At 37.5% G+C, this 23,430-nt stretch overlaps 1 protein-coding gene across 4 annotated transcripts in view; it reads left to right on the forward strand.

Annotated features, from left to right (window-relative positions):
* The window catches only part of PARG (poly(ADP-ribose) glycohydrolase), a 113,563-nt gene extending 96,602 nt beyond the window's left edge, over positions 1 to 16,961 (forward strand). For all 4 annotated transcript variants that reach the window (XM_067710227.1, XM_067710225.1, XM_067710226.1 and 1 more), the window contains 3 exons: positions 3,870 to 3,975; positions 14,978 to 15,106; positions 15,805 to 16,961. In XM_067710227.1, the coding sequence (XP_067566328.1) occupies positions 3,870 to 3,975; positions 14,978 to 15,106; positions 15,805 to 15,959 (390 nt within the window). In that variant the 3' untranslated portion in view covers positions 15,960 to 16,961. The remainder of the gene's footprint in view (positions 1 to 3,869; positions 3,976 to 14,977; positions 15,107 to 15,804) is intronic.
* Positions 16,962 to 23,430: the final 6,469 nt, after the last annotated feature.

The following is a 23,430-nucleotide window of genomic DNA, read 5'->3' on the forward strand; positions in this document are numbered from 1 at the left end:
TTTTTTTTTAACTTATCTTTGGCTGCATTGGGTCTTCATTGCTGTGTGCGGGCTTTTCTGTAGTTGTGGCGAGCGGGGGCTACTCTTTGTTGCAGTGCACGGGCTTCAGTAGTTGTGGTTCGTGGGCTCTAGAGCACAGGCTCACTAGTTGTGGTGCGTGGGCTTAGTTGGTCTGCGGCATGTGGGGTCTTCCCGGACCAGGGTTCGAACCTGTGTCCCCCTGAATTAGCAGGCGGATTCTTAACCACTGTGCCACCAGGGAGGTCCCTATATTGCATCTTAAAAAGGCAAAATCAATTTACTAATGTTACAATTATTTTAAAGATAAAAAATCATCTATAATTTTACCTTTCAAATAACTGTTTTCATTTTTGTAGGTCTTTCCACATGAATACTAATTTTCATATAAATGTGTGCAAAAGTTACCTATAATATTGTATTTATCTATTTAATTTATCCATAAATTGTATTTTTCATACTTTCTAATGATCTTCATGATTTTTTTAAAATAAATTTGATGTTTTTTAATCTATCTATCTACCTATTTTTGGCTGCACCACATGGCATGAGGGATCTTAGTTCCCTGACCAGGGATTGAACCAGTGCCCCTTGCAGGAGAAGCACAGAGTCTTAACCATTGGACTGGCAGGGAAATCCCCATAATAATATGTGTAATGGCCACAGAATTGGTTGGATTGATATACTAGGACTTAGCCACTGTTTTTGAACTAATAGGTGGTCCCAAGTTTTTCTCTATTATCTATAATGTAGTAAACATCTTTGTATAGTTGTTATTAAATAAAAGAAATTTACAAAAGAAGAAATTTATAAAATTACTGTTACTGAATCTTAAGTATAATTTTAAGACTCTTAATTAATATTATTTTATTCTCTTCCAAAAGATTAAGGAACTTTTTATGTTATGTTTGTTTTTAAGAAATCACAGTGTTCTAAAACATCAGAAAATCATTTTCAATACCAACTATGTATTAGTTTAAGTTAGACGAGTACGGTAGATTGATTTCATATAAACAACTCTTTTTTTTAAATTAATTTATTTTATTTTTGGCTGTGTTGGGTCTTTGTTGCTGCCCGCAGGCTTTCTGTAGTTGCAGAGAGCAGGGGCTACTCTTCGTTGCAGTACGTGGGCTTCTTATTGTGGTGGTTTCTCTTGTTGTGGAGCATGGGCTGTAGGCACGCGGGCTTCAGTTGTTTTGGCACGTGTCTCAGTAGTTGTAGCTCGCAGACTCTAGAGCACAGGCTCAGTAGTTGTTGTGCACGGGCTTAGTTGCTCCGCGGCATGTGAGATCTTCACAGACCAGGGCTCGAACCCGTGTCCCCTGCATTGGCAGGCGGATTCTTAACCACTGCGCCACCAGGGAAGTCATGAACAACTCTTTAGGACAAAAATTGTTAAATTATTAATTTAGCAAACAGTATAATGTATTTACATTATATAATGTCCACCCTCCCTCCGCCCCCCCCCCATCCCACGCCACTAGGCCATCATAGAGAAATGGTTGGTTCAAACAGAATAAAAATTTTGTAACAGTAGCCAAGATATGGAAGCAACCCAAGTGCCCTGCCCATCAACAGACAAATGGATATGTATACAATGAAATATTTCTCAGCCATAAAAAAGAATGAAATTCTGCCTTTTACAGCAAAGTGGATGGACCTAGAGAATATTATGCTTGGTGAAATAAGTTAGAGAAAGACAAATACTATATATCACTTACATGTGGAATCTAAAAAATAATACAAATGAATGTATATGCAAAACAGAAACAGTCTCACAGATATAGAAAACAAACTAGTGGTTACCAAAGGGGAGAGGGAAGGCGGGGAGGGGCATATTAGGGGTACGGGATTAAGAGATACAAACTACTATGTATAAAATAGATAAGCGTCAAGGATATATTGTATAGCACAGGGAGTTACAGCCATTTATCTTGTAATAACTTTTAATTGAGTATATTCTGTAAAAATACTGAATCACTCTGTACACCTGAAACTAATATAATATTGTAAATCAATTATGCTTGAATAAAAAAAGAATTTTGTATTTAATCATCAGTTATTCTTTATACCTAATTACTGTGTAAGTATTTTATATCATTTAATTTCTATCTGATTACATTTTTAAAGTTTCATTTTATTTTACTTAATCAGAGCACCAAATGCAGGTTAATTTCAGTTTTATAGGGTTTTTTTTGTTATGGTCATTTTTCAGGATAGATTTTTTTTTTAAGTAAAATTGGTTAGATTTTGCTTCTAATAATCTAAATATTTCAAATTCTCTGTTGTTAGGCCTTAGTCTTACTAAGCTACTTTTGCTCATTAAAGAATAGTTAGCCCAGATATGTAGAGATAGCAGTGTGCAAGAAACTAAAACCATTCTGATGGTATAAAACAGAGATGACACAAACTAGGAGGCTAAGAAATCTTCCTCTTCTTCTAGACATATTTGGAGAATTTGACAGGAAAGCAAGTGGCAAAGTTACGTCTATTCTGACAGAAAGTCTGTTCACCCCCTTGTTGGCATAAAGGCAGAGACTGTATCTTTCAAGAACCTACTCAAAAAAATTGAGCTCTTTGATAGTTTTGACCTGAAAGAGATTTTCAGATGCTCCATGCATCTGATTATACAGGTAATTTGTGAGTTCTAGTGTAAGCTCTGTACCACAGTGTTGAGTAATGGTCCGGTACCAACTTATAATTAATATCTGTCAGGATTTACAGCCTAGGAGGGGGTGGAAGGAATAGCCTTGTTAATCCACCCAGACAGGTATAAAATACATTTTTATACCCTTGTAGCAGCTTCAGAGAGCAATTTACAGTATTTCTATGTGTGGGTTTCATAGAAGCATCTTTCTTTATCCTTGGTTTTTCTCTGGGAACATTTGTCACACATCATTCTTTCTATTTTATTTACTGTTACACATAAGCTATATTTTAGGGTTTGGTACTTGAGAAAGCCCAGGGGAGACTTGCTTTGCTATTATTTTAAACCTCTTAATATAGTCTGATAGTTTCAGAAAACTAAGAACCCTTTGGAGGCAGAAAGACCAACTTGTCTGACAGCAAAGAAATAGAAATCAGAAACTCTGGGACCTTAAACTGCAGTCTTCTCATATACAAAATGAGCTGTTCATTTAATTAAAACTTAGCATCCTCAGGATATATTGTACTTTTCTCAGGTTACTGGCAAATTTTAAAATATTCTAGCTTAAAACAGAGCTGTGAAACTAGAGAATCTTGGAGCTGGAAGGAATATTAAAGGTTATCTTGTAACCAGGTATAGGAATCCTTTTTATATATAGTTACTTGCTCATTTTATTTATAGTTGTTTAAGCATTTCAGTGGCAGGAAGCACATTTAAAAGCTAATCACAGTTATTAATCTAAGTCCCAATAATTCAGAGAGAGAGTGGTGAGGAAGCATAATAGTAGTAACTCTTTACCTTAATGAAAAAAATGGTAATCAAAAGTTTTCAAATAAAAGTGTCTTAAATGCCTTTCTGTACTTCAATCCCTTGTGGTTTGTGATTGGGATTCCATTAGTTCTTAAAATATCTGATATTTTCCTTTATATTTGTTTGAATTGGAAAAAGAAACTGAGACCTGTAATGGTTTCAGGGCTTTGATTTGCCCAGCATCAAAGCAAATAAATAATAGAACTGATCATTTCTTACTCTCTTCCTTGTGTAATCCCAGGATTTTCTCTTTTTCCCCTGTACTTTGGCCCCTAGGAAAAAAAGAGAGAGAGATAACATAAGCTTGATAATGGATACTGATCCTAGTACATCAGTCAGAAATACTGTTAGTGTCTAGTCATTCACGTGCTTTGATATTTCTTTCATCCTGCAGGCTTACTGTGGATTTCTTCGTCCTGGAGTTTCTTCAGAGAATCTTTCTGCAGTGGCCACAGGAAACTGGGGCTGTGGTGCCTTTGGGGGCGATGCTAGATTAAAAGGTGAGTGAATCAGTTGTTATAAGAAGGATAATAGTATTTTGACTAAGGAGAAGAGTTAGTCCTTCAAACCGGATTTCTAACCACAAACCACAAAGATCTGAAAGAAGAGAAAAAGAATATTTGACACCATCCTTTTTTTTCTTATTGTATATGAAGGAATCCGTATTTTTATTTACTATTTACCTGCAGAGGTCATTTATCTCTGATCTATAAGACACAGTATTTAGTTGAATAAAGAGAGGGAAGAGGCCAAAATTACTATGAAGTTTCAAGCCAAAGCACCCATTAAAGCATGTTCGTTTACAGAAGTGATTTTTTATGGACAGAGCTATTTGATGACTGACTCGTTCATTCACCAAACTTACGGCACATCTGCCACTGCCTAAGCACTCTGGTAGGCTCTGAGAATACAAAGGTGAATAAGATGTAGTCCCTGCTTTGGAATTCACAGTCTAGCATATGAGAGAGAGGCATAGACAAATGCAGCACATAGTAATGAGTGCTTTAACAGAGGTACACAGTGTGTGGGACTATAGCTTGGGAGAGCTGCATGAATGGCACAGATAAGGAGGCATTTGGGTACTCAAGAAGGATAAACATTTCTTGCCCTTTATAGTTTATAGTAGAAAAATCACAAACCTATCAACAAAGCTATTGGTCATTTACCATATTATGACGTTTGCTTTCCTCTCAGGAGTGTCAGTTATAGAGAATAGTATTATATTATTACTTAGCATGGTTACTATTCTTTGTCACCCCAGCTGGTGACATAAGCTGGGTGTGCTACAGTACAGTCTTGACACTAACTCCCTGAAGTTAGCACAGACCCTCGGGTTAAGGACACCCATCCTCCACAAGACTGCCCCTACTGCAGACTCTAGCTGCAAGTCTGGGGAGGGGGTGTCCCCCTGCCCACCTGCACCTCTTACCAGCTGGCTACCAGTCTTGGGAGTTTTCCACAACCAACCCCTCTAAGGTTTGATAATTCATTAGAATGACTCACAGAACCCAGGAGGGTGCTATTATAATTTTATTACAAAGGATACTCATAGGGTTTATGTATTTCAGCCTGTTGAGTTGTTGTCACATGGATTTATGTTTTATATGTTTACATTTTTGTGGCATGCTTAGAAAAATCTTCTCTATTCCTTTATTCTAAAGGCTTTCACCCATATTTTCTTCATATTCAAAAACAAAAACCGCATGTTGTCAGTTTTGGTGTTTTGAAGGTCTATAGAAGAAGGAATTTCTGGGTTTTATTTTATGAAATTCTTTATCATCCTGAATTTGTTTGAGGAAACCTGTTTTTCACTCTGGGCTTATTGATCTTATGACAGACACTTTTTTCTGTTTTTCTCTTAAGTAAAATAAATGAGTAGATTCATCTCATCAATCCAGAAACCAGGTCTACCATAAGCCTTGGTCATTTGTGATGGACAATTTGGGAAGCTTTATAAATGTGTTCATTTTGTTTCTTTTCTTCATGGCATAAAAGCCTTTCTCTCAGACTGCGGCTTTGCTTGCTCTGGTGACTATTAAGGGTAGTATAGTATACACAAGATTCTCATTGTGTAATTTTCTCAATTATCGAGATTATTTTTCTGTTGTGAGCATGTATTGTTTTGTTGGTTTTTCCCAGCTTTACTGAAATATAATTGACATACAGAACTATATAATTTTAAGGTGTACAACATAATGATTTGACTTACATCATGAAATGAATATCAAGTAGGTTTAGTGAACATCTATCATCTCATATAGATACAACATTAAAGAAGTAGAAAAAAACTGTTTTCCTTGTGATGAGAATTCTCAGGCTTTACTTGCTTAGCAACTTTCATTTATAATGTACAGCAGTGTTAATTATCTTTATCATGTTGTACATTACATTCCTAGTACTTACTTATCTTATAACTGGAGGTTTGTACCTTTTGACTACCTTCATCTAATTCCCTTTCCCCCAACCTCCTGCCTCTGGTAGACAGAAATCTGATCATATTTTCTTATGAGTTTGTTTATTTGTTTCTGAAGTATAATTGACCTACTTATACTACGTTAGCTCCTGGTATACAACATAGTGATTCTATATTTCTGTATATTTCAAAATGATCTCCATGATAAGTCTAGTTGTCTTCTGTCACCATGTAAAGATCTTATGTAATTACTGACTGTATTCCCTGGACTGTACATTTCATACCCATGACTCATTTATTTTGCAACTGGAAGTTTATACCTCTTCCCCCTCACCTATTTCTCTCCTCCTCCCTACCCCCTCCCTTCTGGAAGCCACCTGTTTGTTCTCTGTATCTATTACTCTGTTTCTGTTTGGTTATGTTTGTTCATTTATTTTGTTTTTAGATTGTACCCATAAGTGAAATCATACAGTATTTGTCTTTCTATTCCACTTAGCATAATACCCTCTAGGTCCATCCATGTTGTTGCAAATGGCAAGATTTCATTCTTTTTTATGGCCAAGTAGTATTTCATTGTATATATATACCACATCTTTATCCACTTATCTGTTGATGGGCACTTAGATTGCTTCCATATCTTGCTATTGTAAATAATGCTGCAATGAACATAGGGGTACATATATCTTTCCTAATTAGTGTTTTCATTTTCTTCAGATAAATACCCAGAAGTGGAATTGCTGGATTGTATGGTAGTTCTAGTTTTAACTTTTTGAGGAACCTTCATACTATATTCCATATATATTGCATCAATATATATTCTCATCAGCAGTACACAAGGGTTCCCTTTTCTCCACATCCTCACCAACACTTATTGTTGTCTTTTGATAATAGCCATTCTGAAAGGTGTGAGGTGCAATTTCATTGTGGTTTTGACTTGCATTTCCCTGATGATTAGTGATGTTGAGCATATTTTCATGTGCCTCTTGGCCATCTGTATGTCTTCTTTGGAAAAATGTCTATCTAGGTCCTCTGGCCAGTTTTTAATCTGGTTGTTTGTTTTTTTGGCATTGAGATGTATGAGTTCTTTGTATATTTTGGATATTAACCCCTTTTTGGATATATCATTTGCAAATATCTTGTCCCATTCAGTAGGTGGCCCTTTTCGTTTTGTTGGTTTCCTTCACTGTGCAAAAGCTTGTTTGTTTACTGTAGTCCATTTGTTGATTTTTGCTTCTGTTTTCATTGTCTCAGGAGACATATCCAAAAAATATTGCTAAGACTTATGTCAAAGAGCATACTGACTATGTTTTCTTCTAGAAGTTTCGTGGTTTTAGGTGTTACTTTTTTTTTTTTTTTTTTTTTTTTTTTGCAGTATGCGAGCCTCTCACCGTTGTGGCCTCTCCCGTTGCGGAGCACAGGCTCCGGACGCGCAGGCTCAGCGGCCATGGCTCACGGGCCCAGCCGCTCCGCAGCATGTGGGATCCTCCCGGACCAGGGCACGAACCCATGTCGCCTGCATCGGCAGGCGGACTCTCAACCACTGCGCCACCAGGGAAGCCCTAGGTGTTACTTTTAATCCATTTTGAATTTATTTTTGTATATGGTATGTGAAAGTGGTCCAGTTTAATTCTTTCGCATGTAGCTGTCCAGTTTTCCCAACATCATTTATTGAAGAGGCTGTCTTTTCCCCATTGTGTATTCTTGCCTCTTTTGTTATAGATTAATTGCCCATATAAATATGGGTTCATTTCTGGGCTCTCTATTCAGTTCCATTGATCTGTGTGTGTGTTTTTGTTCCAGTACCATGCTGTATTGACTACTGTAGCTCTGTAGTAGAGTTTGAAATCAGGGAGTGTGATTTGTCCAGCTTTGTTATTCTTTGCCAAAAATTGCTTTGGCGGGCTTCCCTGGTGGTGCAGTAGTTGAGAGTTCACCTGCCGATGCAGGGGACACGGGTTTGTGTCCCGGTCCGGGAAGATCCCACATGCCGTGGAGCGGCTAGGCCCGTGAGCCATGGCCACTGAGCCTGCGCGTCCGGAGCCTGTGCTCCGCAACGGGAGAGGCCACAACAGTGTGAGGCCCGTGTACAGCAAAAAAAAAAAAATTGCTTTGGCTATTTAGGGTCTTTTGTGTTTCCATACAAATTTTAGAATTATTTTATTTCTGTGAAAAATGCCATTGATATTTTGAAAGAGATTGCATCAAATCCGTTATTGTTTTTGTAATTTTAAAAAATCTTATTAAAAATGTTCTCAACAACATGGATGACCTTGAAAGAATGATGCTAAGTGAGATAGATACCATATGATCTCACTTATATGTGGAACCTTAAAAAAAAAAAAAAGAGCTCATAGATACACAGAACAGATCAGTGGTTGCCAGAGGTATAGGATGGAGAGTGCACAAAATGTGTGAAAGAGGTCAAAAGGTACAGACTTCCAGTTATAAAATGAATAAATCGTGGGGATGTAATGTGCAGCATGGTGACTATAGTTAATAATACTGTATTGTATATTTGAAAGTTGCTAAGAGAGTAAATCTTGCAAGTTCTCATCACAAAAAATATGTAGCTATGTGTGGTGGTGGATGTTAACTAGATTTATTGTGGTGATCATTTTGCAATATATACAAATATCTAATTATGTTGTACACCTGAAATGAATATAATGCTATATGTCAGTTATATTCTGATTGTATAAAAAAAAAGAGTCAGCCGTAGGAACTGTATAAAAACCCCTCTTTTATAAGCCCACTTTCTCATTAGCCACATAGCATATATGAGCAAGGGAGCATTTAAATCCTAGATTAATTTCCAAGAGAAGAGAGCATTAAGAAAGAGATGTTCGCTGATGAACCAACATTAGAGAGGCAGAGCGGGTGCACAGAGAAGAATCAGAAGCTATGGTCCAGTTCAAAGTATTGATAGATTAAATAAAGTTGGTAAACAAAAACCCTTTGAGAGCAGATAAAGACAGGGCCAATATTAACTTCTCTGAACTGGCCATCTTTATCTGTCCCTAGGTCTTAGTAATGTTTCAGGAAGACTCATCTGAACCATCAGATGCTATCCCTACCCTATAAGAAAGAAGGGAGGAAGGACAGTTAAAACAAGCAAACAAAAAACTTCATGGAGGGAGAACATGGGCATATAATAAACCTTTAAACTTACATTTCTTTTATTAGAAATAAGGCTAAATATTTTTTAACATGCTTGTTGCCTAACTGTGCATGAGTTTTTCAGTTTGTAACAATTTAATTTTGAATGGCTTTCATTGTACGTTATGCTAACAACTAGTAAGAGAATATTTTTCATATATTCATTCATTCAACAGACATTGATTAACAGCTTTCTGCCCCAGACAGCCAATGGCCCTATGAGCCAGAGGGTAGGAAAGAAGGGACATAGGGAAGAGGGGCTTGATGCCTGTCCTCCAGCAGCAGCCAGTTACCTCCTGCAGGCTTGTGGAACCAAAGGGGCTCTCTCTGTCCTCCTGCCTGGCCCCTCATCTTTCTGAGGACCCTCTGGAGGCCCGTGGAAAAGAGCTTTTGAGTGAATGTGAATTCTCCTTTCTGGGGCTCATAGCTATTACAAAGTGACACTAACCCCCACCTCCAGTTCACACTTGGCTTTCAAAATTTTATTCTCACCCATTTCTATGGTAGCTACCTCTTTCTCCTGTGTTCTTTCAAGATAATAGTTCATGTGTTTTGTCTCTTCTTGGTAGAGCTTGTTGTACTTTGGTTGCCCTGAAAACTCAGCTCTCTGGTAGACTCAGGAAAAGTTATGATTCTGTAGATTACTTGGCCTTTTCTCATTGTTAGATGGAGTAGAAGCACTGTTTTTTGCTTTTTTTGTTTGTTTTTTGCAGCATTATTTATCCCATCTCAGTAGAGACTGTTGAGTGGGCTCCTGCCCCCTAAGTGTACCACCAGGCACCCATGAGATTTTTAGGAGATAACTTGAAACCATTTCTAAATAGTTTTTAAAGCAAATTATGTTTGTTTCATCTCTTATTTCTAATTTTATTGCATTGTAATCAAAGAGTATAGATAAAATTATCTCTACTTTTTAAGAGTTTTTTGGGCTTTTACTTGTGGCCTAACATAATTGTTGTATATATTATGTTGGCACTTGAAAAGACGTCTCTGAAGGGTATAGAATTTATACTTTGTTAGATTCTATACCTATTAGATCAGACCCTGTATTTTTCTAGTTTTGTTTGCCTGCTTTCCGAAGGAATCAAGTGGTGCTCTAAAGTTCTTTCTGTTGTGTTTTTGTCAATTTCTCATTGCACATCCTCAGTGTTTATTTTTTGTACCTCTCCATACTGTGTTATCTGACTTGTGAAAGATTATGCCATTGCTAGCTTACCATAATTTGAAGCTATCTTGATGCAGTCCTGTGCATTTTCTTTTCTATCCCCATTCCCTACCTTCACTACCTAATAGTGACTTGCAAATAAAATAAGCTTAATGAATTTCTATTTGACAAATAGAAATTTCAGCTCCACCGCTTTCTGGCTTTGTGACCTTAGACAGGTTAATTAATCTTTTGGTGCCTTTATTTCCTGATTTTCAAAATGGAAATAATACTAACGTTTATTCAGTTTTTGTAAGGATTAAGTGAGTTAATCCTTGTGAATCTTGAGTTTGTCCTTTAAAAAAAGCTGCTAGAACGTTCAGCATGCTACAGTATAGAGCTCAGTGTTAGCAGTTGTTACTAATGTTACATGCTAATGGCCTCAGACCATACCTGTGGTATAAAGTATCCATGGTTTTACTCATTTTTTGTTTGGTTCATTTGTTACAAGAGGACACTGTGAATTGTTTTTTGACATTATTCATATTTATTTGAAGAATTTTCACAGCTTAACATTGATGCCAAAAAGAAAATTAAAACCAAGCTCCCTGCAGGTTAATTTAAGTGATTATTTTGGCACCTAGTTGTGCTTGAAGTTAGAATTTGATGGTTTTATATCATACTTGGAGTCAGTCCATACACCCTATTAGATTTGTGGTTTATTCTCATCTAAATTGTGATAACAGGAGAGTTCACTTAAATTGCGAGACATAATTGTCTAGATGTGCAAAGATCTTGGGGATGTAGTGAGGCCTGAAGACAGTTCTGTTTAAAATGATCTTTTGTTAGTGATTACTGATGTATTTAAGGTCAAGATTAATTTAAATTTCTGAAAATTTCCTTTGTGTATTTATAGTCTAATATCCAATGCAAGGAGAAAAGTTATAACAGATTATGGAATTATACTCTGAAAGAGTCTTTAGGGATCATCTGATTCAACTTCTTCATTGCACAGATGGCGAAAATGCAGGCAGGAGAGTTAAGTGACTTGGCCAAAGTCATAGAGCTTAGATAGCTAGCAGAAGGGCAAGGCCTGAGTTCAGGTCTTCAGTCTCCAGTCCCAGCTTTTGTTACCATGTGTACCCAAACAGAAATGGATGTGAAATCAAGAATGTAATATGAACTGGTTCTCTTATTAGGATCCAGGCTCTTTTTTGGTAGATCTGTCAAGCTTAGCTCCAGGAGCCTATCCACAGGGACAAAGTGGCCTGTGAAGCATTTAAAACTTAAACTCTATAGGGAGATACATTTTAAATGTTTTTATTAATATTTTATTTCATAAATGGCAAATGACCAGTGATCTAGTATTTCTGTATGTAAGGACGAAGTAGGACTAAAAGGACTTTTCTTTGGGTCTCTCTCTCCTCTCTGTCTCTTAAATAGGAAATACTTAAAGCCAAATTTCATTCAAACCAAAAGATAAAAAAATGATACCTCTGGTAGAAGAAGATGACGATTCATTGGTTTCCCTTTTTATATGTAGTTTAGGTTAATTAGGAACCTTTTAAAATTGAGTGCACTGAAGCTTTAATGTATGTACAAGTTGGTTGAGTGGTTTTAATTAAAACGTATCTCTATTTTGAGATAATTACTTTCAACACTCCAAGATTAATGAGGCCTAGTCATGGTACCTCACATGTTGGGGATACTCAATAAATATTAGTTTGGAAATTAGGAAATACTTTGGTATTTTAGAATATCACATGTATTCTAATGTCTTACATTGTTTCCCAAATTTGGAGATACTCAGCTATATCAAATTTACTAGTTCATCTTAAAAATATTTTTCCTTCCTACATAATTTTTAAACTTTTTATTTGAAAATAACTTCAAATTTACAAAAAGTTACAAAAAGTTAAACAACTCTGTGTATGTTTATGTACATATATGCTTGTGTATTATATACAATTTTTTTCTGAATGATCTGAGCTTGTTACATACATTATACCCCCTTTGCTAAATACTTAAGTGTTTTTCCTATTCTCTTATATAAACACATTACAGTTATAAATTCATAAATGTACACTGATATAATATTTTAATCTTCTCATCCCTGTTGCAGTTTTATCAGGTGCCCTAATCAAACCCGTTGTAGCCATTTTGCCCTCCAATACAGGGTCCAGGGTCAGGTATTGCATTTAGTTAATGTCTGAGCCTCCTTTTGAATCTGGGTATTTCCACAGCCTTTCTTTGTCTTTCTTTTATGACATTGACATGTTTGAAAAATACAACATTCCTTGAGTTTATCTGCTGTTCCCTCATAATTAGGCTTATAGTATGCATTCTTGATCAGAGCAATACCTATAGGTGATAGTGTCTGGAGGCACTTAGTAGTCATCTGACCCCATTAGTGACGTTAATTTTGGTCACCCAGTCAAGGTGTTATCTGATTTTTCCACCTCTGTTGCAGAGGTTTTTTCCTCTCTTGTAGTTAATTAAGTAGTCTGTAGGAAGACACTTTGAGACAAAATTTCCCTTAGGTTTAGCATCCTTTATTGATCTTTGCCTGATTCAGTCTTTACCATGATGGTTGCAAAAAGAGGATTATCTCGTTCTAGCACTCCCTCCCGACTTACCCAGTTAGTCTTTGGCTTTCTCCTGTGAGTAAAAGCCCTTCTTTCTCTCTATTTATTATATATTATCATTGTGAACTCAGGAATTTATATTTTTTCAGTGATTTGTAAGTTATTACTGTACATAATATTTTGATGCTTAGCTTGTCCAGATTTGGCTAGTAGGAGCTCCTTCAAACTGGCTCTTATATTCTTGTGACAAACATCCATCAGTTTTCCTGTTTTTGAGCACTTCTTCACTTTCTGGTATAATAAAACATTCTGGGTTCATCTTGTACCTGTCCTGTCCTAACCATGGAATCAGGTGTTCCCTGAGGAATACAGCTCTGTTAGGTGGCATGGTATTAGATACCAAGATCTGGGCACTAGATGTGCTCATTGCTACTAAGATGTCTTCTTTTTGGCCCTTTCAGCAGACAAAACTAAGAAATGCACATACATACACAAACACACTCACTCTCTCTCTCTCTCTCACTCACACACACACAAATGTACATATTTTAGAAGTCATGAGGACATACCAGTGCCTTCCATTTCAATCTATCAATCACCACAGAGTTCTTTTTTGTCTTTTCCCATTCCATGTTGTATTCCCTCTTCCATACTGAGAACTACAGCTGCCAGCAACATCAACAAATTAACTCATTTGTTCAGTCCTGAAATATATTTTAAAATAGTTTCAGAATTGCTTCACCTGTACTACTGTGGTAAGCAAATCTAGTAAAAAGAGTCCAGGAATTGTTTGCAATTCTTTCCTCTTTGCCCAAGACTGAAGGCATATTAGTCAAATATTGTGTTCATAAGTTACTTGGATTAGTTCTTACTTTCATCCTTTCATTTTTCCTTTCCCTGTAGTGCTATTCTTTTGAAATAAAATTAGGCTCATTTGTTTTACTTTGCTTTCAGCTACAGGTTCCTCCCCATTCCCATTCTTATTGTTTTAATTTTGTTTTGAATATGTAGAATATTAACATGCTCTCAAAAAATCAAAACTATATTTATCCTCCATAGTGTTTTAGTTTGATTCCCACCTCCCATTGTATGAAGGAAAAGATTTGTTACTAGCAAAAGGGCATTTATTGTACCTTTGTTCATTTTTGTTATTTAAAGTAAATTTTGTCGGGCTTCCCTGGCGCAGTGGTTAAGAATCTGCCTGCCAATGCAGGGGACACGGATTGGAACCTGGGTCCAGGAAGATCCCACATGCCATGGAGCAACTAAGCCCGTGCACCACAACTACTGAGCCTGTGCGCCTAGAGCCCGTGCTCTGCAACAAGAGAAGCCACCACAGTGAGAAGCCTGCACATAGCAACAAAGAGTAGCCCCCACTCTCTGCATCTAGAGAAAAGCCCATGCGTAGCGACGAAGACCCAGTGCAACCCAATGCAGCCCAAAATACATAAAATAAATTTATTTTTAAAAATAATTAAAAAAATAAATTTTGTCTATTGAGATTAAGATTATAAAGGAATTTAACTTTTGGAAATATACTCCAGGCTGAGTGATTTGTAACTCTGATTTGTGGGGACAGTGGTTCTCAATGATTTTCCTTTTCCAGTACACCAGAGTTAACTGTCCAATGTTTTCAGTAACATTCACTCCATGCTGTAGTGATTGGGTGGAGGTGGGAGTGCAGGAGGGATAAGGATGTCTTCTCTAACCCATTTTTGAGAATGCTTGCTTGCTGTAGGGTTAATGAGAACAGTAGAACCTCCCAAGTATATTGCTCATGGGAAATCACAGAGACTCCTTTGACAGAAAAAAAACAATGACTATGTATAAGATAAAATAATTAAATCAAGCAAGCAAACACAAAAATTTTAGTTCCAGATTAGTGTAAGTGAAAAAAAAAATACCACTTCAGTGCCTTAACTGTGCTGCCTCAGATGCACCTTCCTTTGTTTTCCCACAAAGATGCTTACTTACTTGGGAATTCTGTGGCTTGATGATATTCTCAGCAGCATGTCTGTTAAGTCACAAAACTAGATGATTTATATTCATCCTGTATTTGCCATTGCTAATAACGTGTATATTAGGTTTATAAATCTTTAATCCAGGATAAAGCTATGACACCAGCTATAATATTTACCTGGTTGAAAGAACAGAAGGTATCTTGAAGTGTCATAATATAGTTGTGTTTCTTCTCTTTGCTACAGCCTTAATACAGATACTGGCAGCTGCTGTAGCTGAGCGAGATGTGGTTTATTTCACCTTTGGGGACTCAGAATTGATGAGAGACATTTACAGCATGCACACGTTCCTTACTGAAAGGAAACTGACTGTTGGTAAGTAGGGGATAGTCTTGACACTTGGTATCTAGATGGATTGTACACCATCCAGGAGGAGCACTTGCTAAATCTGGATAGATCATAGTGGATAAGAAAAAATGGAAGTGTGACTTTGATGGGGCGACAAGGTCTTAGAGGGGCAACACTTGCAGAATCTTTTTCTGGCAAACTTTCCTCCTCAATCTTGAATGAGTATGTCAGCTTATTAATTTAAGGCCGAGAAGTTGGAGTTAGTGTCCACTTTTTACTTTTTTGTGTATAGAAAACTGAAAGAGGGAAGGTATTGGCGGGTAAGTTAAAACCTAAGCGGCCTCACTCTGAGTCATGTTTATCAGACATGCCAGCATCCTCCATCTACTGTTTCAGCTGGACCTGAAAGGCCTTGCTATATGGGAGCTAAATGTAAAATTAGAGTTGCCACGAACTCCCAAAACAATGCATGGATGATGCACCATGTATAGCCTGCTGTAATTATGAACTAATAAGTAGTTTCTTTAAGGTATTCTAAAAAATTTTAACTTTATATCAGGAAAGCCTTCCAGGCTTTTTTTTTAAAAATAAAGCCTTCATGCTCTATTTTCAAAAGCCAAATGTGAGTATATTATTTAGATTAAGATAAAACTGAAGTGTTCTGTAGTAGTTTTACCCATCTACATACCTTAATGTGCAAATTGGTCTGGCTTTCTGCTCTTCAGGAGAAGTATATAAGCTGTTGCTACGATATTACAATGAAGAATGTAGAAACTGTTCCACCCCTGGACCAGACATCAAGCTTTATCCATTCATATACCAAGCTGTTGAGTCTTGTGCGGAGACCACCAACCAGCCAGGACAAAGGACTGGGGCCTGAGGATCCAAGTGAATAGAACCTCCTTCCACCTCTCATGAGAAACATCCTTTCTGAACTGTCAGGTGTAACATACGAACTGACTTAATATAAATGTGTATATAATCCACATTTGTAGGCAAGGATGCAGTCCCTTCCACAAACATAGATTCAGACATATTTTGTTTCCATTTTTTTCTATTTCAGTCTTCATTCTTTGATTTTTCTTTCTTTTGCCCATAAGATTTCTTGTGAAATTTCATGAAAGTTTGTGCTCAGCCTGTCAGGTCTCTTTTTTGATGCCTGTATATTATACAAATTGCCTCTGCAGCTAGCAGATGCCAGGGAAGAAGGTGAAATCCTAGAATCTGTTTAACTAACTGGGTCTGCTAAAGATCTCCCTGTGAGCCTTTCACCCCCTACTCTTCTTATGATTGCATTGTTGGAGTTTTTGATTTTTGAAAATTAAGAGTTGGGGTTTTTTTTTCATACATGTTACATAATGCAGATCCCCTGCGTTAAAAGTTTTGTATTTAAGGCAGAATAATTTCCAGAAAGTTATTTTAGTGACATCACCTTTATCTGTAATGGTTTGTCTGTCCTTTTTCCCTGATCAATTTTTATTGATACTGTTTTTGGAAACTGACCTAAATGGAAGGAAATGTAGAATAAAAGTATTTCCCAAATGGTGTTTAAAATACAAACAGATTCAAGAGACTTGAAGGATCTTTTGTTTCTTGGGGTTTTTTTTTTTCTTTCTTTTTGAATTAGGATTATTGTTTGTTCCTTGGTGCTTGAGGCATATTCATATAACCAGAGTTTAGAAACTGGGAACTTCATGGTGATCTGTACATAGTGTAGTTTCCCTAGTACTCAAAGGTTATATAGTTAATAAATTTTCATTAACAAATCATTTGTCAAACTCCCATATCATCTATATTTCATATATATAAAAAATATATGTTCTTTAAGTGTGTCTACATGCAAGCACATAAAATCTAAATAAAACTGGAATTGTGGAAATGATTAGGTTTAGGCTTTATTAGGGGCTCTGTTTAAAATTCTTTATTTACAATTGTGTCCATTTAAAATGGGCAACAAACATAAATAATAATGTCTCTCAGAAGTTAAAGCCAATGTCAATTCTGTGTTAACTGAGAGTAGAGTTTAAGCACAGAAGCACTTATTTATATTTCTAAAGTAATTCTAAACCATACTGTTGAAGTTCTAGTTTATAGTCAACTGTCAGGGAAAGCTATTGGTGGTCAAATCCTATTAATAAGGAGTTTTAAGTAGATGGTCCAAACACCTGGTATCAATATTGGCAGGGAAAAAATGGGGCCTTGGCCAGCATCTGCAACTCTTTTTGTTTATATAGAGATTGAGAGGTTAGTGGAATTTGGCACCTGAAGGCAGCCACTTGTCACTGATGAAGTTTTTTAAGATTTTTCATCATCTCTGAGTCCAAGGTGTCTGGCTTTATTTCTACTGGTACTAAAGTCTTTTCTTTCCTTCCCAACCCATTCCATGCTTTGGTTAAGCATTCATGGTATATTTCATTTCTTTTTATCTATCTCTATATTCTTTCCCTCTTATCTAGCCCCAAGACTAAGTAAACAGTTCTTTAAAATGTTGCATGAACAGTTTAGGAGGTTCATGTGGTAGAGAAATCATTGAGTCCAGGTAAGAAGTCCCCCCAGCCTAATATTACATAATACAGATACTAAGACTCAGCTCTTAGTACTGAACAGGTTGGTGACCAGGCCATCTTCCTGACTGCCTTTCTGCTATTGAGGGGTTTTCAAGAATAAAAGCCTGCCTACTTCTTTGTCCCAGTACAGTCTTGAATTGGGACGGTTTAATCATGAGGAATGTATAGAGAGATATAATGTCCATTTTTTGTGGTGGGGAGGGTGGTGGAGAGAACATGATTACTTTGTTCCTAAAGGCCCTCTGTAAAAAGAGGGACAAAATCAGACACTGAACTAACATTTGTATCTATTTTAAGACATTTAACAGCACCTTTTTGTTCTCTTTCATTTAGGGTTTCTTTTATTACATGTTGTTTACCCTTCCCTTCTTTAATCTACTGAGGCATGAAAGGATATTTTCAGTTTAGAATTCTTAGGTTTTTAATATAACTCACTTGCTTTTCACTTTCTATCTAGCTCACTCAAAAGTACAATAACTGTTTAAGGAAACAATGTGGACTAATGGAAAGGGCGTGAGATTTAAAATCAGGCCAGCTGGGTTCAATTGCTAACTGTATCCCCAGCTAACATTTTAACCTTCTTTGGATAAACTGAATTGCTGAGCCTTACTTAACTCATTTAGAAAATGGGTTATTAGCACCTACCAAGAAATACTGTATATAAAGCAACGAGCATAGGGTCTGGCACTCAGTTGGTCCTTAATAAATGCCAACTATTTTAGTTGACCAGAAACATGTATGGGGCACCTACTGTACACTAGGGACTGTGCTCATTGCTTTATATATTTTAGCCCGTTTTACCCATGGGCTAACAGATGCCCAGACGTTAGGGAGTACCATCTCAACTTCCAGGAGTTCATTATGAAAGGAGACTTACTTTGTAATCTGATAGAGCAAAGGTTCTGACACTCTTGTTCTCTACCAAGTTCGTAGTACAGCTTATTCTTCATCATAAATAACTAGTTATCAGTGGGGTATATTAAATGGTCTCTGAGACTTACCTCTTTTCTTCCTGGTTGAAGTGACACTAAAGGCAAGAAGATAGGTATTTGAAAGCGAGATTGAAAAGAAGATCTAACCAAGCTCCAGGATTGCTATGTCAGGTACTTAGCCAATAATATATTGCTTTGGAAACCAAGCATTAAGTTGCCCCACTCCAAGAATATGACGGAACAAAAAAGTCACTGGATTATATTCTTTAACACTTCAACAGGAAGAGAAGCAATTGCATAGATTCTCACCTGTTTTCTTCTGTCTTCTCCAATCCATGTGGCTGCATATTCATGGCTTTTTTCTGATGTAAGGAAGAAGTGCATCCTAGGAAGTCTGCTTTAAAGACAAACAAAGGTTAAGAAGGTGTGTCCTTCCTCCTCTCAACCCTGTGGATCTGCCCCAGTCCTTTTTCTGGAGGGAAGGGAAAGACCAGCCATTCCTGGAACGTGAGCTCAGAATATTTAATCCTGTCCTTTGGGGGCTGGAAGTGGGTCCTAATGTGATACTTATTAGAACAAACTGCCGGAATCCACTGACCCACTGCTGTGCTCCGTGCCCACTGGAGTCCCCTTAGTCCCTCCTCACCAGATTCACACAGACCTACTGAGCCTTTAAAGTGCAAGGTTTCCCAAAGAAGACAACCAAAACTGTTCATCTGATAACTGGTTTTATTTTTCCTGACTGTTTATTTTAAATGTAGGGCTAACAGGTCATGATGATTTTGAACCTGGGGGATAAGGAGAGATCTGTGCTAATGTTTACATGATTTTTCTAGGAAGAGAATAAAGAAATTTTGATCCCCTTGGTACCACCTAATATACATACTCTCATTTTATTTATTTTTTAATTTATTTCATTTATTTATTTTTGGCTCCGTTGGATCTTCATTGCTCCAGACGGGCTTTCTCTAGTTGCAGAGAGCGGGGGCTACTCTTCGTTGCAGTGTGCGGGCTTCTCACTGCAGTGGTTTCTCTTGTTGCAGAGCACAGGCTCTAGGTGCATGGGCTTCAGTAGTTGTGGCATGCGGGCTCAGTAGTTGTGGCTCATGGGCTCTAGAGCACAGGCTCAGTAGTTTTGGTGCACAGGCCTAGTTGCTCCGTGGCATGTGGGATCTTCCTGGACCAGGGCTGGAACCTGTGTCCCCTGCATTGGCAGGCGGATTCCCAACCACTGCACCACCAGGGAAGCCCCATGCTCTCATTTTAAAAATGTGTGTCTTAGGTATTTGGTTAAAGTCTTTGCATATAGATTTGTTATTCCACATTAGGTGTTAGGCATGTAGAAATGGTCACAGGCATAAGGAACTTTCCAAAGGTAAAGAGAATTCAGGATGCCTTAGTTTTTCTTCCTTGCCAGGTTCCTGAGGTCATGTTTCCTGTTCATTTCCTTTTCCTAGTTTCCATCTTCCCTCAAGAGAGCTCAAATAAGAAGATGTCTTGAAGGTTCTGAGGACCACCGTCCTTCCATTCATTCACATATTCACAAACACAAGTGCCTTCTCTGGGCAACCATTGAACTGTCTGCTCAGGGATGCAAAGATGAATGACTTGTCCTCTGCACTCAGATCTAAACTGAGGCACAGAGAGAGGGTGATGCAAAAAACCCCACAAATATCATTTTCTTTTCACTACTGTGTTGCAATTCAACCTAGAAAAACGAATTGAATTTTTATGCTAACAATTTTAGAAATTCGAATAGGCCCCTGGACAATGTCAGTTCACCAGAGTGTTTAATGCCCTTACACAACTTTCTCTGTTGGAGACTTGTATAAACAAATGGCCTAACTTATAACGTTTAGATGGGCTACCTAAATGCCCTTTCTTGACTTAATATAGGAGCTGGCATGTGGCTTCTTGCCATCTTGATTCCTATCATCTCAAGTGCCTGCCATCTTTGGTTCTTGGATTCTGAGAAAGTGGCACTGGACGCTAAAAAGTAGATTTCCTAATAGAAATGTTACTTTTCCCTATGGTGAGTCCACACAGGGTAGGTAGAAGGTCATGTTTATTTTAGCTGGAATTATATTGCCTCAGTTTGAATACTGTACATTTAATAGATGAAAAATGAAAATTAGCTTTTACTTGATATCAAGGAAAAAATAAATTTTACTTGGCATCAAAATATTTCAAAATATGGGAACCTTGGGGATAAAATAATAAAAGGGTCCTTGGTGGTGAAAAGATGGGAGACCATGGCAGAGTGTTGCATTTTCTATTAAGATTTGTAACAAGAACCTATAAAGTTGGGCATAAAAAATTTCAATATTTTGGAAGAAATATACTCACTGTAGAATTGATAATACTCTCAAAAATATACCCTGATCTGCTCTTGAACATGTATGAAGCATCGTCATCAGAATCTTGACCTTGCAGTATTTTAGAGTATTCATTTATTCCACAGATACCATATTTCATTAATTCTAAAATATTTTTTTTCACATTGTAGCATCTGGAATCCAAATACTTCTAAAACTTGGTGGTATATCATAATTTAATTTGCAGTATTTTTTAATGGTAATAAAATAAATGTATTTTATAATCTATGGAATCTTATATTTGAGGAAACATAGTAATTAGAATGCCAGCCATATACCAGTCAGTTTTAAGCTTTGGAGCTGTAATTGTGACCAAGATAGACTGGGTCCTTGTTATCAAGTTTACACTGTAGTGGAGAACACAGACAAGAGCTTGTAACATGACTTAGACTGGGTAGTCAGGAAATGGTTTTCTTTTTAAGGGGAATTTCAGACATATACAAAAATAAAGTAGGGTAATAAACCTACATACATCACCCATCTTCAACAATTACTAATTCATAGCTAATCTCGTTTGCTCCATATTCCTACCTATTACCCACCCCAGTTTTTTGAAGTTCACCCCAGACGTAATATATGTCTTTAAAGACTGTACCACAATACCATCACACTAAAATAGAAAGGACTTCTTATTCCAAAATATGGAGTACACAAACATTTCCCTATTCTTCCTGCTAAGTACAGCTAAAAACCATGAACATGATATATAAAACAAATATAAAATTCTGAAAGGGGGAAGAGAGAAGGCAGACTGGCTAGGGGAATCCTGGGAACCAAGGAACAATACAGTGGTAAGTTCCCTGGATTTTGTTATTGGTCTTATATTCTATAGTGATTACTGGAAAAGGCAGCCACCTGGAAATTCTGAGTGCAGATAAAGAAAGGCCCAAGAAAAGCCTACTCCCTTTAGCCAATGGACCAGGAAAGGGGCAGCCCACAAGACAGAAACTTTTATGTAATAAACCCTCTATTCAAGCCAAACACACAAAAACAACAACAAAACTAAGACCCTACCAGCAAAGATAATGTATAGAGCCTAGACTTTCACCCTTTCCAGGTTACAACAAAATGCTCCAGTAGGTCAGGTGGTAAAGGGGGTCTCTCCCAACGCAGTGTGAGTGGAGAACACATGCGAACACTGGACTTCTATCTCCACCTGGGCTAACATGGCTCCTCTCCCGTTTCCTGTTAGGTGCCCTGCCCCTTCCACTAGGAAGTGTCAGAGGAAGCCTAACTGACAGAACTTTTTCCCACTTCTCAGCAGAACTGAGGCCATTCATGCACTTCCATCTACCATTCTGCATTGTCAATGGAGAATACATGAAGAGCATCAGGGTGCTCCCCTTCCTAGCCAGAATTATGTCAGCACAGCCTACTGTGGAGCCTGAACTCCAATTTCTACCAAGCAGTGACAAGGAGCCCTCCCCTCTATGTGTCAACTGAGGCAGAGAGGAGAACCTGAACATCCATCTCCATCTGGCTGTAACGAGGCAGTGTCTTGTTCCCCAGCTGGAACAGTACCTGAGGCCAGCTAAAACAGGTATCAGGGCTTTCCTGGTGGCGCAGTGGTTGGGAGTCTGCCTGCCAATGCAGGGGACGCAGGTTCGTGCCCCGGTCCGGGAAGATCCCACATGCCGCGGAGCGGCTGGGCCCATGAGCCATGGCCGCTGAGCCTGCGCGTCCGGAGCCTGTGCTCTGCAACAGGAGAGGCCACAGCGGTGAGGCCCGCGTACCACAAAAAGAAAAAACAAAACAAAACAAAAAAAACAGGTATCAGAGGAGGCCTGCTAAAACACAAGATTTAATGAGATCCCAGATTCTCATAATATCCAAAATGTTCAATGAAAAATCACTTTGAATGAAAAGTCACTTATCATACCAAGAACCAGGAAGATCTCAACTTGAGTGACAAAAGGCAACCAACAAACAGCAATACGGTGATGACACAAATGTTAGAATTACCTGACGAGGATTTTAAAGCAGCCATCATAAAAATGCTTCAACAAACAATTATGAACACTTGAAATAAATGAAAAAGTCTCAGCAAGAAAGTAGAAAGTCTCAACCAAGAGGTAGGATATATAAGAAAAACCAATTTAAAATTTTAAAACTAAAAAAATACAATAACAAATTTTTAAAAAACCCTCCAAGAATGAGCTCAACAACAGAATAAAGAGGATAGAGGAAAGAATCAATGAACTTGAAAATGGAACCATAGAAATTAGCCAATTTGAACAATGATAAAAATAGACTGAAAAATAATAAAAAATAGGGCCTCAGGAAAATCTGAGACTGTAACATATAACATTCATATCATTGGAATTCCAGAAGAGAGGAGAAAGATGGTGTGGGATGAAGAAGTGTTCAAAGAAATAGTTTCTAAAAAAATTCCCCAAATTTATCAAAAGACATAAAAACCTATAGATTCAAAAAGCTGAATGAACTCCAAACAGGATAAACTAAAAAAATTCCACACC

The sequence above is a fragment of the Pseudorca crassidens genome, chromosome 16, assembly GCF_039906515.1.
Source record: "Pseudorca crassidens isolate mPseCra1 chromosome 16, mPseCra1.hap1, whole genome shotgun sequence".
Classification (NCBI taxonomy): domain Eukaryota; kingdom Metazoa; phylum Chordata; class Mammalia; order Artiodactyla; family Delphinidae; genus Pseudorca; species Pseudorca crassidens.